We start from the raw sequence: 11003 nt of genomic DNA, 5'->3' as shown, positions 1-11003 counted from the left end.
CTCGTATTAAATCATGAAGAAGAGAGAGAGCAAGGAAGTCAGTAGGTTTATACAAACCTATGACAAAAATATTGAATGTATTTGGATAGGCCATACGAAGTCAGGACCAAGAACAAAGGCAAGCTGGAGCTGACCATTCCACTTGTGGACTGTCTAAACGATAAAAAAAACGTGTAAAGGACAGGGCCTACCACCTCGGCAAACCTCATATAGGTGGGCTACCTGTCCATTCACATAAGGTTCATACAGAAAAACAGGACGAAGCTCATGCGTTCCAAATTGAAAGCATAAACTGCTTATATACGAACGCCGCGAGTTTACCAAACAAACTGGATGAACTACGTGAACTTAGCGACGCTAACAAGGCCCATCTGATAGGAATATCTGAAACCTGGACATCTCAGTTCTCGGATCAAGAGTTAGCATTGCCTGGGATGACTTTGTTCCGCAACGACAGAAAAATAGGAATTGGGGGCGGAGTAGCCATATACATAAGCTCTTGCTTGGAGGTGCACCAGGTTCACAACCTCGAGTTTAACAATCTTGAGGAATCCATATGGTGCTCTGTAAGGTTGTCTAGTACTTCCAGGTGTCTAGTGGCGACAACTCAACTGAAGCTCGGTTCTTATGGAATTTTAAATCGATGTCGCTAACCTTCTGGCGGCCCATTACTCTCAAACATTTCAACCGGCTGATATCAACTTTATTGACGACAGTTTCATCTGCAATTCCACAGGACTTTCTGAAGTGGACCTAAGCGCTGACTTATTTCACTTTATCTCAAGCTATGGAATGTTCTAGTGGGGTACAGGCTCTTCAAGAGGATCTGACTCGACTTCATAGTTAAAAATGCCTGAAGAACTTTACTCAAATCTAAGCCTTACGAAGAACGCCTCCGTTCACTAGACCTTTACCCACTAGAATATAGGCGTCTTAGAGGTGATTTATTAATGGCTTATAGTATTCTTAACACTTCTGGACATCCTCTTAAACACCTACTTAAGCTTAGTTCGAACAATAACCTAAGGGGTAACACCCAGAAACTGGAAACACAACATAGCAAGACGGAATGTAGACACAACTTCTACTCCTTAAGAGTTGTCAAAAGCTGGAATTCGCTGCCGGCCGAGCTAGTCCAAGCGACTTCTCAGGAGTCCTTCAAGAGGCAACTTGACCTATTCTTAAGGACCAAGGACAGCATCGCACTATGATTTACCAATTTCTTTTCCTCTTTTATTGTTAACATACCTAGGTTCCTGCCTGGAGGATTTGGTGATCCCCTGCTACTAGACACGGAAGCCTGTTAAGCGAAAGCTTCTTCTATTCCGTCCACAACCATTTGAACCATTTGAACCATTTGATAACGTAGCGCGGAATACGGTTTTTGCGTTACCTGTAGAAAAATATAGGTAGGCCATTGCCAGACAACTGGTCGCCCATTGGAAAACGGCTAGTTCTTCTACGTTCAGAGTTCACAGAGATTTACTAATCGAATTTACGTCCACTGAATTCGAGGTTTTATTTTCGCTAGTTGTTGTGGGACTTAAATTTCGCCTAACTTTTAGGGATCGCAGAAACAACAGGTAGCCTTATCTTAAATGAGCTTTTGGGTAATGAGATATAATAGTTCTTGAATACGTTACTTAAATGATTAGTTTTAGGTTCGTTCTGTAGGATCCTTCGTAAAGGTATCGCATAAATCAGCGTTTAGCAATATGTATATTACACAATATTACTCCTTATCTTTTCTCTGTAGTCGTCGAATACTCACTGTTCTTACTGCATTTTTTCACGTTTTAGCAAATTCACAACAAATGGATTCAGCTTGTCTCACTATCTTTTATTTACGAAGCTTAGTTGTCGCCTGTATGGTTCTTATTGTAGCGTATAACCGAGTGTACAACTGCCTTAGTTTTCTTTAAGGAAAAATTAAACGAATACGTCAAATCCTTCTCGGTTACCTTATGTCCAAACGTCTGCAATCTGCATGTTAGCATTAGTGCAGCTGCCTTTTGTTCCTCACCGTTACTTCTAGTATATCCGGACCAGAATGTTTTTACAATAAACAATGTGAAATATTCGTTTGCAAACTTAAAAAAAAACGACGGTCTAAGTATAAAAATGCTTGTTGGAGCCGACTGCAACAAAAAAATAGTTCATTAACTCAATGAAAGTTTGTGTGGTCGAACAACTTTTGACAAGTGTATGATGCTTCGCTCTCAGGGTTTCCGGTTTGTCATTTATGATGAATAAATTTTTCAAAACCGGCCGTTTATATAAATTTTCATTGTAAATACTAGTCTATAAGTACATGAAAGTCTTGGAATTTATTAAACTCGCCTTTTGAAAACAACACTTTCAAAAATTTGATACAATATTTTCTAAATCTTTATGCTGAATCCTTTCCCAGTGTAGACATGAGTGTTCAATCTTTTCAATTATCTGAACTAGAGGAAAAAGCTCGTGCAAGTGCACTCAAAAGAGTTTCTGATCATTTTCAAGTTAGTTTGTATACATCTGATTAATTAATCTCTTTTCAGAAGCCAGAACAACTGGATAAGATAGATATTATTAAATCTAGATTTCTAAATCAAAAGGTTAGTCCTACTGTTCCTGATACATTCAAATATTCATTCTGTACAGACTGCCACCGAAGCTCAGTTAAAAATGGCTCTATATAGCCAGTTAGACGGCAGTAAAGTCGGTTTGGAAAAACTGGATACTGCCCTCGCTGAATCACAAACATGTAGGAACAGGTAGATTTTACTTTTCTTATTATGATCTAGGCTCATCCAACTGGGATCTTCATTGTCTGGTTTGTCCGGCTTGTCGCAGCAGTTGCATGAGTTAAAAAATCTCTCAACTAAATACAGTCAAGTGAGTGTTCTTTTGCTACTACCAAAAAATGATGTAGCTTGGTGCTGCTATGGAAAATATGAGTTATCTTGTGAAGGCCCCTGAAACATTTGAACAGGCTCGAACTTATCTGGAGTCAGAAAATCTCTTAGAAGGTCATAAACTGTGAGTCTCTTCCCTCCTAATTCTTTTCCATTCAGAATGCAGGATTTGGAAGGAATTCGAGATGAACTGATGTTTGAAGTGTATCGACAAAAGTCTATGGAAGATTTAGATGTATGTGCCTCAGTTTTCAGTTACCTTAACTCTCCTTTCTTTATCCATTCTGTAGACATTGCGTGCCTTTTTCCGTGAGCTGGAAAATTTAAATGACACGTTTAGACATAAAATAATTGTCCTTGGATCACGTTTAACTAGTGCAGTAATTACTCACAATCGCTTTGTTGTTAATTGTGTACGTGTTATTGACCGTGAAGAAAGGTAATTTTTCGCGTTTGTCTTGGTTCCTTAATAGTATGTTTAATTTTACTTTGACCGCCAGTATTTCTTGGTATATGGTCATATCGTATAAAGCGACGTGATCTTTGAAAATCCTGTTTGCTAATTAAATCAGTTGCACATCCATATTCATACTGACATTAGGAAAAAGCGAATAGTTTGACGTGACCCTTTTATCGCATACACACGAACAAATACAGATGAAGACAACTAGTGTAGCAGCAGTCTCTGCATCAGTGGGCCTCAACATACACAAATGAAAGAGCAAAATCCTCAAATACAACACGGAGAACACAAACACAATCACATTCGTTGAAGACTCTCTGGAAGATGTGGAATCTTTCACGTACCTGGGAAGCATCATTGATGAGCAAGGATTATCGGATGCAGACGTAAAGGCGAGGATTGGTCAAGCAAGGGCCACATTCCTACAATTGAAGGACATATGGAAATCGAAACACCTGTCAGTCAAAATTAAATTGAGAATCTTCTTTACGAACGTCCAGACAGTCATACTGTACGGAGCTGAAACGTCGTGAACTACAACAACCATCATCAAGAAGGTACAAGTATTTATAAACAGTTGTCTACGTAAGATACTCAATATCCGTTGGCCGGATACCATCAGCAACAGCCTACCGTGGGAGAAGATAAACCAGCTTTCAGCTGAGGCGGAAGTCAGGAAAAGAAGTTGGAAGTGGATAGAACATACATTACGGAAATCATCGAACTGCATCACGAGACAAGCCCTAACTTGGAATCCTGAAGGAAAACAGAAAGGTGAAAGGCCGAGGAATACACTGCTTCTGGAATTGGAAATAGACATGAGAAGGATGAATAGCAACTGGAAAGAACTGGAGAGGATTGCTCAGGACAGGGTTGGATGGAGAATGCTGTTGGGTGGCCTATGCTCCTCGACGAGAGGTAACAGGCGTAAGTAAGTAAGCAAATATTTTAGTCGAAGTTGAACATTTGCCCACGTTTGTAACTGTTTAAATACAGGCCCAATACGACGCAAATCTACTTAATTCAAATGTATATACTCATCTTTGAGTCGTATAATCTGTACGCTGACAATAATATCTGGGGTCCAAACTAAAGTAAGCGGAGTGGAATCTCCACCTGTTGCCTGCTAATTGGAGTGATGTTTCAAAGTACTAAGCGGTTTAATGCAAAATCAGATAGAATATCAGATGTGCTTGTAAGTAACATGCGATGGCATTTTTGTTAGTCTTTCTACTTCGTGCTTCTAATAAATATCGCATATATTAAGTTGATTTTGACCGTTTCGTAAATATATGTCGTCTTTTTTAAATCTAATGTAATAGATCTGGCGTTGCATACGTTTTTTCGATCTATAAGTTTGAACAGCGATCCTAGCCCACCAAAGTATCCAACTGTATCTAGCAGTTAACATGTATTTATTAAAGCACATACACTGGGAGAACGGAAAGGAGGTTTAGTGTTGACATCTTTGATACGTTCCACAAAAGCTGAGAAACTAAAAGAAAAACATATTATCAACAGTGCAATTCCTCATTATTCGCCTGACAGCAAATATGTTGTTGACGTTTCAAAACAATCAATAAACAAATGATTCAAAATTTATTACGCTTTACTGATGTGTTGCTAAGAAAAACAAATTTACATATTCAAAGAGATATTTCACTCTTGCTTTGCCTTGGTAACCATAGTATCTAGAGTTTTCTACATATCACTTTTCCCACAACCTTAATCGTAATTCCTTTCGTTTTTACTTTCTACCTGAGTGTTGCTGAGCTAGTTATTTTTATTCTTATGTATTACATAAACTATGACGTAATCTTCGATTTCTGAAAATTCTGTTTTCATGCTCGATAGTGTTCTCTTCTAGAATATTCATATATTTAAAGTATACATGAATAACCCCTTAAACAGTTTATTTTTAATTCTTTCCCAATTTTTGTGTTTAATTTTAACTTACATCTACACATTTTACTCAACTTTCACCAAAACTTTTTTGATATAAAGTATTGATGTTCATCTTCGTGTACACAATTAGAACTGATGCTAATTGGCGGAAACGATCAGAGAAACATGGTTTTATGCCAGATGGACGACCGAAACAATGGAAAAAGCTGTTATTTGACAGTATATTTAATACTATAAAAAATAAGTGAGTTAAATTAACTTCATGGGGTTTCGATAAAGTCATCAATTTTTGCTACTATCAGTTTGAATGACTCAATCGATCAATCTGTTGGAATATAGACCACTTTAATAATTACTCCCGTATTGCACCCGGTGTGTTCACCGATTGATTTGTATTAAGAATAGTTGCTAACATTTAAATCCAAAATGGACATTTCGTCTTGTTAGAATTTTATCGGCCGAAAGCACCTGGATCTTGACGTTTTTAAACAAACCATCAAACCCAGTACCAATTCACCTTAAATACTCAAATGTTTTGTATCAAGGTATTGAGTTATAATAGCCTGTATTACATATTTGACAGTTATTACTTATTTCTTTAAAATTATATACTTATCTGTTATTGTGGGGTTTTGAGCTGAATTTTACAAACCTCTATCGTTATATGGCCTCATTGGATGTGTGTCTTAGCATTACTGCTTAGATTCACATTTTGGTGATAACTTGCACACTCTGATCCAGGTGCATCAGGCTAAGATCTCAAAAAAATACAAAGTGAATGTTCTGGATCCCTTCGCTAGCCACAACCCAAAGTTGCTAAAACTTGTGGCTAAATGGCAATGTCGAGATAATTTACTGAAGATACACAACAATTAAAGTTGATTAACCATGGTCATAAATGTGAACAATGGGAAAATTCAAATTTCATTCAGCCCCTAACCACTGGTTACGATAACTACACGGACTCCAACCGCGTGGTTCACATATGTTAACATGGATTGACTCAATTGTCATTGAATTAATGGGACAGTCACATGCTTTGATTTAGTCACCCCTAGCTCTCTTCGAGCCTATTGCTGCATCAGATATCTTCCGTCGAAATAGGAGCAGGTTGTGGATGACGGTACACATGTCCCAACCACCTCAGTTGATGGGGATTTAATACCTCACCATCTTTACCTTGTACCCTGTCCCCAATTGGTTACCCGGTCACACTCGTGATTGAGGACTTATGGAACGATCAGTCGGCCATGTTATTTTCGAATAAGTCAACTATTTATGTTTGCCAATACTATTTTCTGCCAGTTTTTCGTCATTTTTCAGCAGAATACCCTGAAGATTTTTTCATCTATTTTAACATAAATAGGGTGTTTGGAAGCGCGCTAGACAATGAAAATGATAAAAATAAATTAGTTCGACACAATGAAGCCATTAGACAGCATACGCTAGCAGATTTGAAAATAGCAAAAGTGAGTAAATGCATTTTTGTTGTATCATACAATGGATTATTTTCTGGAATTACAAAGTAGTTTGTCATGTTCTGTACAAAATTCGATAATTTGTGATTGCTTTTTACAGAAAATGAGTGTGGACTTAACACAACAATATTTTCGACAAAGTTTAGTAAAGCAACTATAGTAAAGTTAGCTAGGGTCTGGGACAAACGTATCGTTTCAAGTTGCCAATATTGCATGAGGCAAAATTAATACATTATAAAGCAAAATACAGAAAATAATACTAAACTACAATAGAAGTCTGAACAATCCAAAATAACTAATAAAATTAAAGAATACAAAGTTTGAATTGATGTCTGACTTGAAATTTATAAGAAATTAGATAATAATTCCAGCAACACTAATGTGACTAATCTCTCATCGTTTCATCTGTCATTACATTCAATGTTGCATTTATAGTGGCAATCGGGAGATAACCCCTCTGGATCTAGGTTCCTTATTAGTTCAAATTAATCAGAAAAGGTATCTTCAATCTGCCCCCAAATGCCCTGGTACGGCCGAGAGTGGGGAGAGTCTGCTCTCCCTCTCGAAATGCTCTCACATGGCCACGCGTATATAGCCTCTGCCAGGGAAGTCCTACTCACTGCCTTCTCGTGGCGGGGGTGTTGTTTACGAAAATGAGAGGACGAAAAGCGAATGGCCGGCGCTTTAACCGGATTCCAAACCAATGGTGCATATGGGCTCCAGTATCCTGCGGGAACAAATGGCGTATGAACCAATTGTTGGTCACCGGCTTCCATGGAACTGCATCTCCTTACGATGCTCCACTGCCTTGTGGATCAGACCTTCAGGTCGAAGGCTCGGGGAGTGGCCCCCTAAGAAAACCACCTGCTTCGGTTTGGGTACCCGGGCAGTATCACAGCCCTCACACATATCGAATGAGATTTGTGTGACGCATATGTATTTGGTGCTTCCTTGTACCAATACCTATGTGTTAAAATAACCAAATAAATAATCTTCAATCTCACGGAAGCTGATACACTCTGTGAGATTTTGGTAGGACTAACAGATTTACATAGGTTCGTCACGGAGTATTTACTGATATCATGTCACTTAGTCTTTAGTACTGGTTGAATCCTACCAATCAAGTCCCGATGCTGCCAATTTTCGAAGCGATATTATTTTCACATCGAACCTCGTTGTGTTTTTCTGATTCAATGTTTACTATTTACTGATTTCCGTGGTATTACTCCATAAAGTCATGATCTGTTGGACTGAGTGGTTTTGGGTAGGTGAGAAGTACTTGTTTGGGGTCCTCTCGGTAACTGCGATAAGTGGTTAGAGGTGTTGGGGTGATATGACTCAGAGTCGATTAAAATGGTTCAGATTCATCCAGTCTTTATCTTCCTTTAGACTTCGTTGTTAAACCATACTGTCCATGTTTTATGTTTTCTATTTTTTTGATACTATTTCTACTACTACTGCTCTATCATTTGTCTTGATAATCTCATCCCACGGCACCAATGTTGTATTATAGCAACTTGATTCGGTGCCAGTATGTGTCAGACTTTATGTTACTTATAGCTGCCTGACTCAATTACTTACTTACGCCTGTTACTCCTAACGGAGCATAGGCCGCCGACCAGCATTCTCCAACCCTGACTCAATTACTATCGCTAAAATAAGTATATATATATATATAGTATTTAACATTAAAATATATCACCAAATGTAAATCTCATCTGATCTATGTAATTATTGTTATGATAAATTATGGTAAAATAGATATTGATTGCATAGCACATTCACTAAAAATATTCTCAGATAAATCTTAACTCTGATTTATGTTGTAAAAGTAAACACGTATGACCATATTTTGATTATAAATGTGAAAAAGGAACATATCAAGGCCAATTCCATTCTGAAAAGACGTAAGAATGACTAACACAAGAACACATCTATTTCATCTGTCAATTTTGTAATGTTTCTTTTCTCTGTATAATCTGAAATCAGAAAATTAATGACCTTGGCTACAGAATTAGTTTGATTTTTTAGTCTTGTATACTTTGTTTTACGTCAATATCATTCAACTATACTTTCTAATCGGTTCCATAAATTATGACCCTTGAATAAATTGTACATGAATTAATTATAAATGCCTATTGAAGAATTCGTTTCAGTGAGTATAAAGATGCTAATCGTTGTTGCAAACATTCCATTTAAAATCCTTTAGGTTATTTATTATTTGAAGGATAGGAATAAGCATCGTTATCATATACGAAATCAATCTTATAAATACATAAACTACAGTCATCACACTGACTAAGGTGTATCAATCTCATTCCCCCCAAATTGCCTCCCATCCGATTTGCTACAATGCACTGATCCTATCTGCGTTTCGACTGTCTACAACATCGAATTAGAGTCCAGGCTTTTAATTTTCCTTGTAATTTCGCATGTTATCATCGAAACACCTTTTTAGTACCGTCTCCTCATGACTAGTTTACTTTTAGAAAACAAAGCGGAACCACAGAGAGTTACGTTTGATGATTAGTTAAGGTAAAACTAGCGAGAAACACCCAAGTAGTCACTCCTGAACATCCAAGCCAATAAATAAATAAGTATATTTGTAATATCCCAATGAGTAGAAAAATGAGATTTTCTGATGTTTCGTGACTTAGTGCAAGCCACTTCTTCAGAGAATAAATAACCAAATTTGCACTAGTATGCGTTCCAGATTGAACCTGTTTGGGGTGCCATTAAAAACCAGGAGCACTGGACAACTGTTTAGTTCTTTAATAGAACTCCTTAGCTTTACACACTTTTGAAGTCTCCAGAGGTCGAACCAAGTAAATTTAGATCTCTCAGTGAATTCCCAAACTTAAAGCCTGTGATATTCAATTCCAACTTCAATTAGTTCGCGATATAACACGACGATCATCTATTTTGTTTGGTGTCGACGACTTTAAATGTTATCCGGATTAAGACCAATTTTCAACGAATAGTACCGAATAATTTAGGGAACTTTCACAATTCACTTCAAGTAAACTGTGTATATATTGATTTAAATGTTTACAGATATTTTTTCTAAAAAGTCATTGTAACAAAAAAATATCTTATTAATATTTATTCCGTAAATGTTCATTTATTTACATGTTTTCCAGAATATATGTCCAACATATTTTCCAGCAGATTATGCTATATTTGATCGATTTGTTGAAATGTATCATGAAGCTATCGGAATGCATGTAAGTTTAAATAATAATAATATACATTATGTTTTAATCTATACACACAGGTTGAAAGTTTAGTACTTGAGGGTCTATCTGATACAGAGATTGTACAACTACTAGGTTGGATAAATTCTTATCAGTAAGTTGCTTTGATCTTTACCATCGTTACAAAATTTATTTTTAGTACTGAAGAATTCATGAAAAATCCTTTCATGAATATTGACTTTAATCGATTGAATTTAAGACATCCAATTAATTTGTTACCTGATGAAAAATTAAATTCACTTCGAAAGCAGTAAGTTTTTAATATGATTATAAACTAGATGATCTATAACTTCATTAATAATCTTGTCCTCTTTATTGAGAACACGAACCGATTTAACTTAAAGAACCACTGAAAACTTGGAAACTCTTGACATCTGTTTCATCCTAATATCGGACTCGTCAGTAGTGCACATCCGCGACCGTTCCACAGGGATCGAACCAGCATCCTCGGTCGCCCACGCGAACATTTAACCACTAAACTAACTGAGCCTCAATTCATCGGTGTATAAGTTTAACTCCAGTCAATTCATGAGATCACGTGACCATCTTCCATTGTCTCTTTCGTGCCATATGTGAGGGATGCGTTCTACATTCCAGTGACAACCTTTATCTAACCTTCATATAAATCTGTTCAGGTAGTTTGTCTTTCAGTACTTAAAACTCGATTTTATAGACGGTATGACTTCATTTTTTGCGTTAATTTCAACCACCGTATTGGTACTAATTCAATAAAACAAGATTTACATTTGTCAAGAAGTTCGTATAAAATTCTTCCGTTATGTGCTACATGCACCAATTATGCGATAATCACATATTCCGTTACTACTAATTCTGTCTTGGAATTTTGTGGGGAAAATTATTTATTCAATGTCCTTGTTGAATGAATAATATCTGCCAGTGAAATTAATGATACACATTTTGTCTCCTTTAAGACTCGTCAATTGTATTTACATATGTAGATACGTTTCACATTAGAAGAGAAAGTACCGGATCGGGATCAAGGAGT

At 36.9% G+C, this 11003-nt stretch overlaps 1 protein-coding gene across 1 annotated transcript in view; it reads left to right on the top strand.

The window, feature by feature from the left end:
* Positions 1-1220: 1220 nt before the first annotated feature.
* EXOC3_1 (Exocyst complex component 3) overlaps positions 1221-11003 on the top strand; it is a 29186-nt gene continuing 19403 nt past the window's right edge. The window contains exons 1-13 of the mRNA XM_051210470.1: positions 1221-1409; positions 2411-2501; positions 2541-2597; positions 2644-2756; positions 2787-2877; positions 2915-3021; positions 3057-3132; positions 3188-3336; positions 5396-5509; positions 6632-6734; positions 9884-9967; positions 10018-10091; positions 10137-10247. Of these exons, the coding sequence (XP_051070464.1) occupies positions 2418-2501; positions 2541-2597; positions 2644-2756; positions 2787-2877; positions 2915-3021; positions 3057-3132; positions 3188-3336; positions 5396-5509; positions 6632-6734; positions 9884-9967; positions 10018-10091; positions 10137-10247 (1163 nt within the window). The 5' untranslated portion in view covers positions 1221-1409; positions 2411-2417. The remainder of the gene's footprint in view (positions 1410-2410; positions 2502-2540; positions 2598-2643; positions 2757-2786; positions 2878-2914; positions 3022-3056; positions 3133-3187; positions 3337-5395; positions 5510-6631; positions 6735-9883; positions 9968-10017; positions 10092-10136; positions 10248-11003) is intronic.

This window comes from Schistosoma haematobium, chromosome ZW (genome assembly GCF_000699445.3).
Source record: "Schistosoma haematobium chromosome ZW, whole genome shotgun sequence".
In the NCBI taxonomy this organism is placed as follows: domain Eukaryota; kingdom Metazoa; phylum Platyhelminthes; class Trematoda; order Strigeidida; family Schistosomatidae; genus Schistosoma; species Schistosoma haematobium.
Note: the sequence above shows the minus strand (reverse complement) of the source record. Positions and strands in the feature narration are given on the sequence as shown.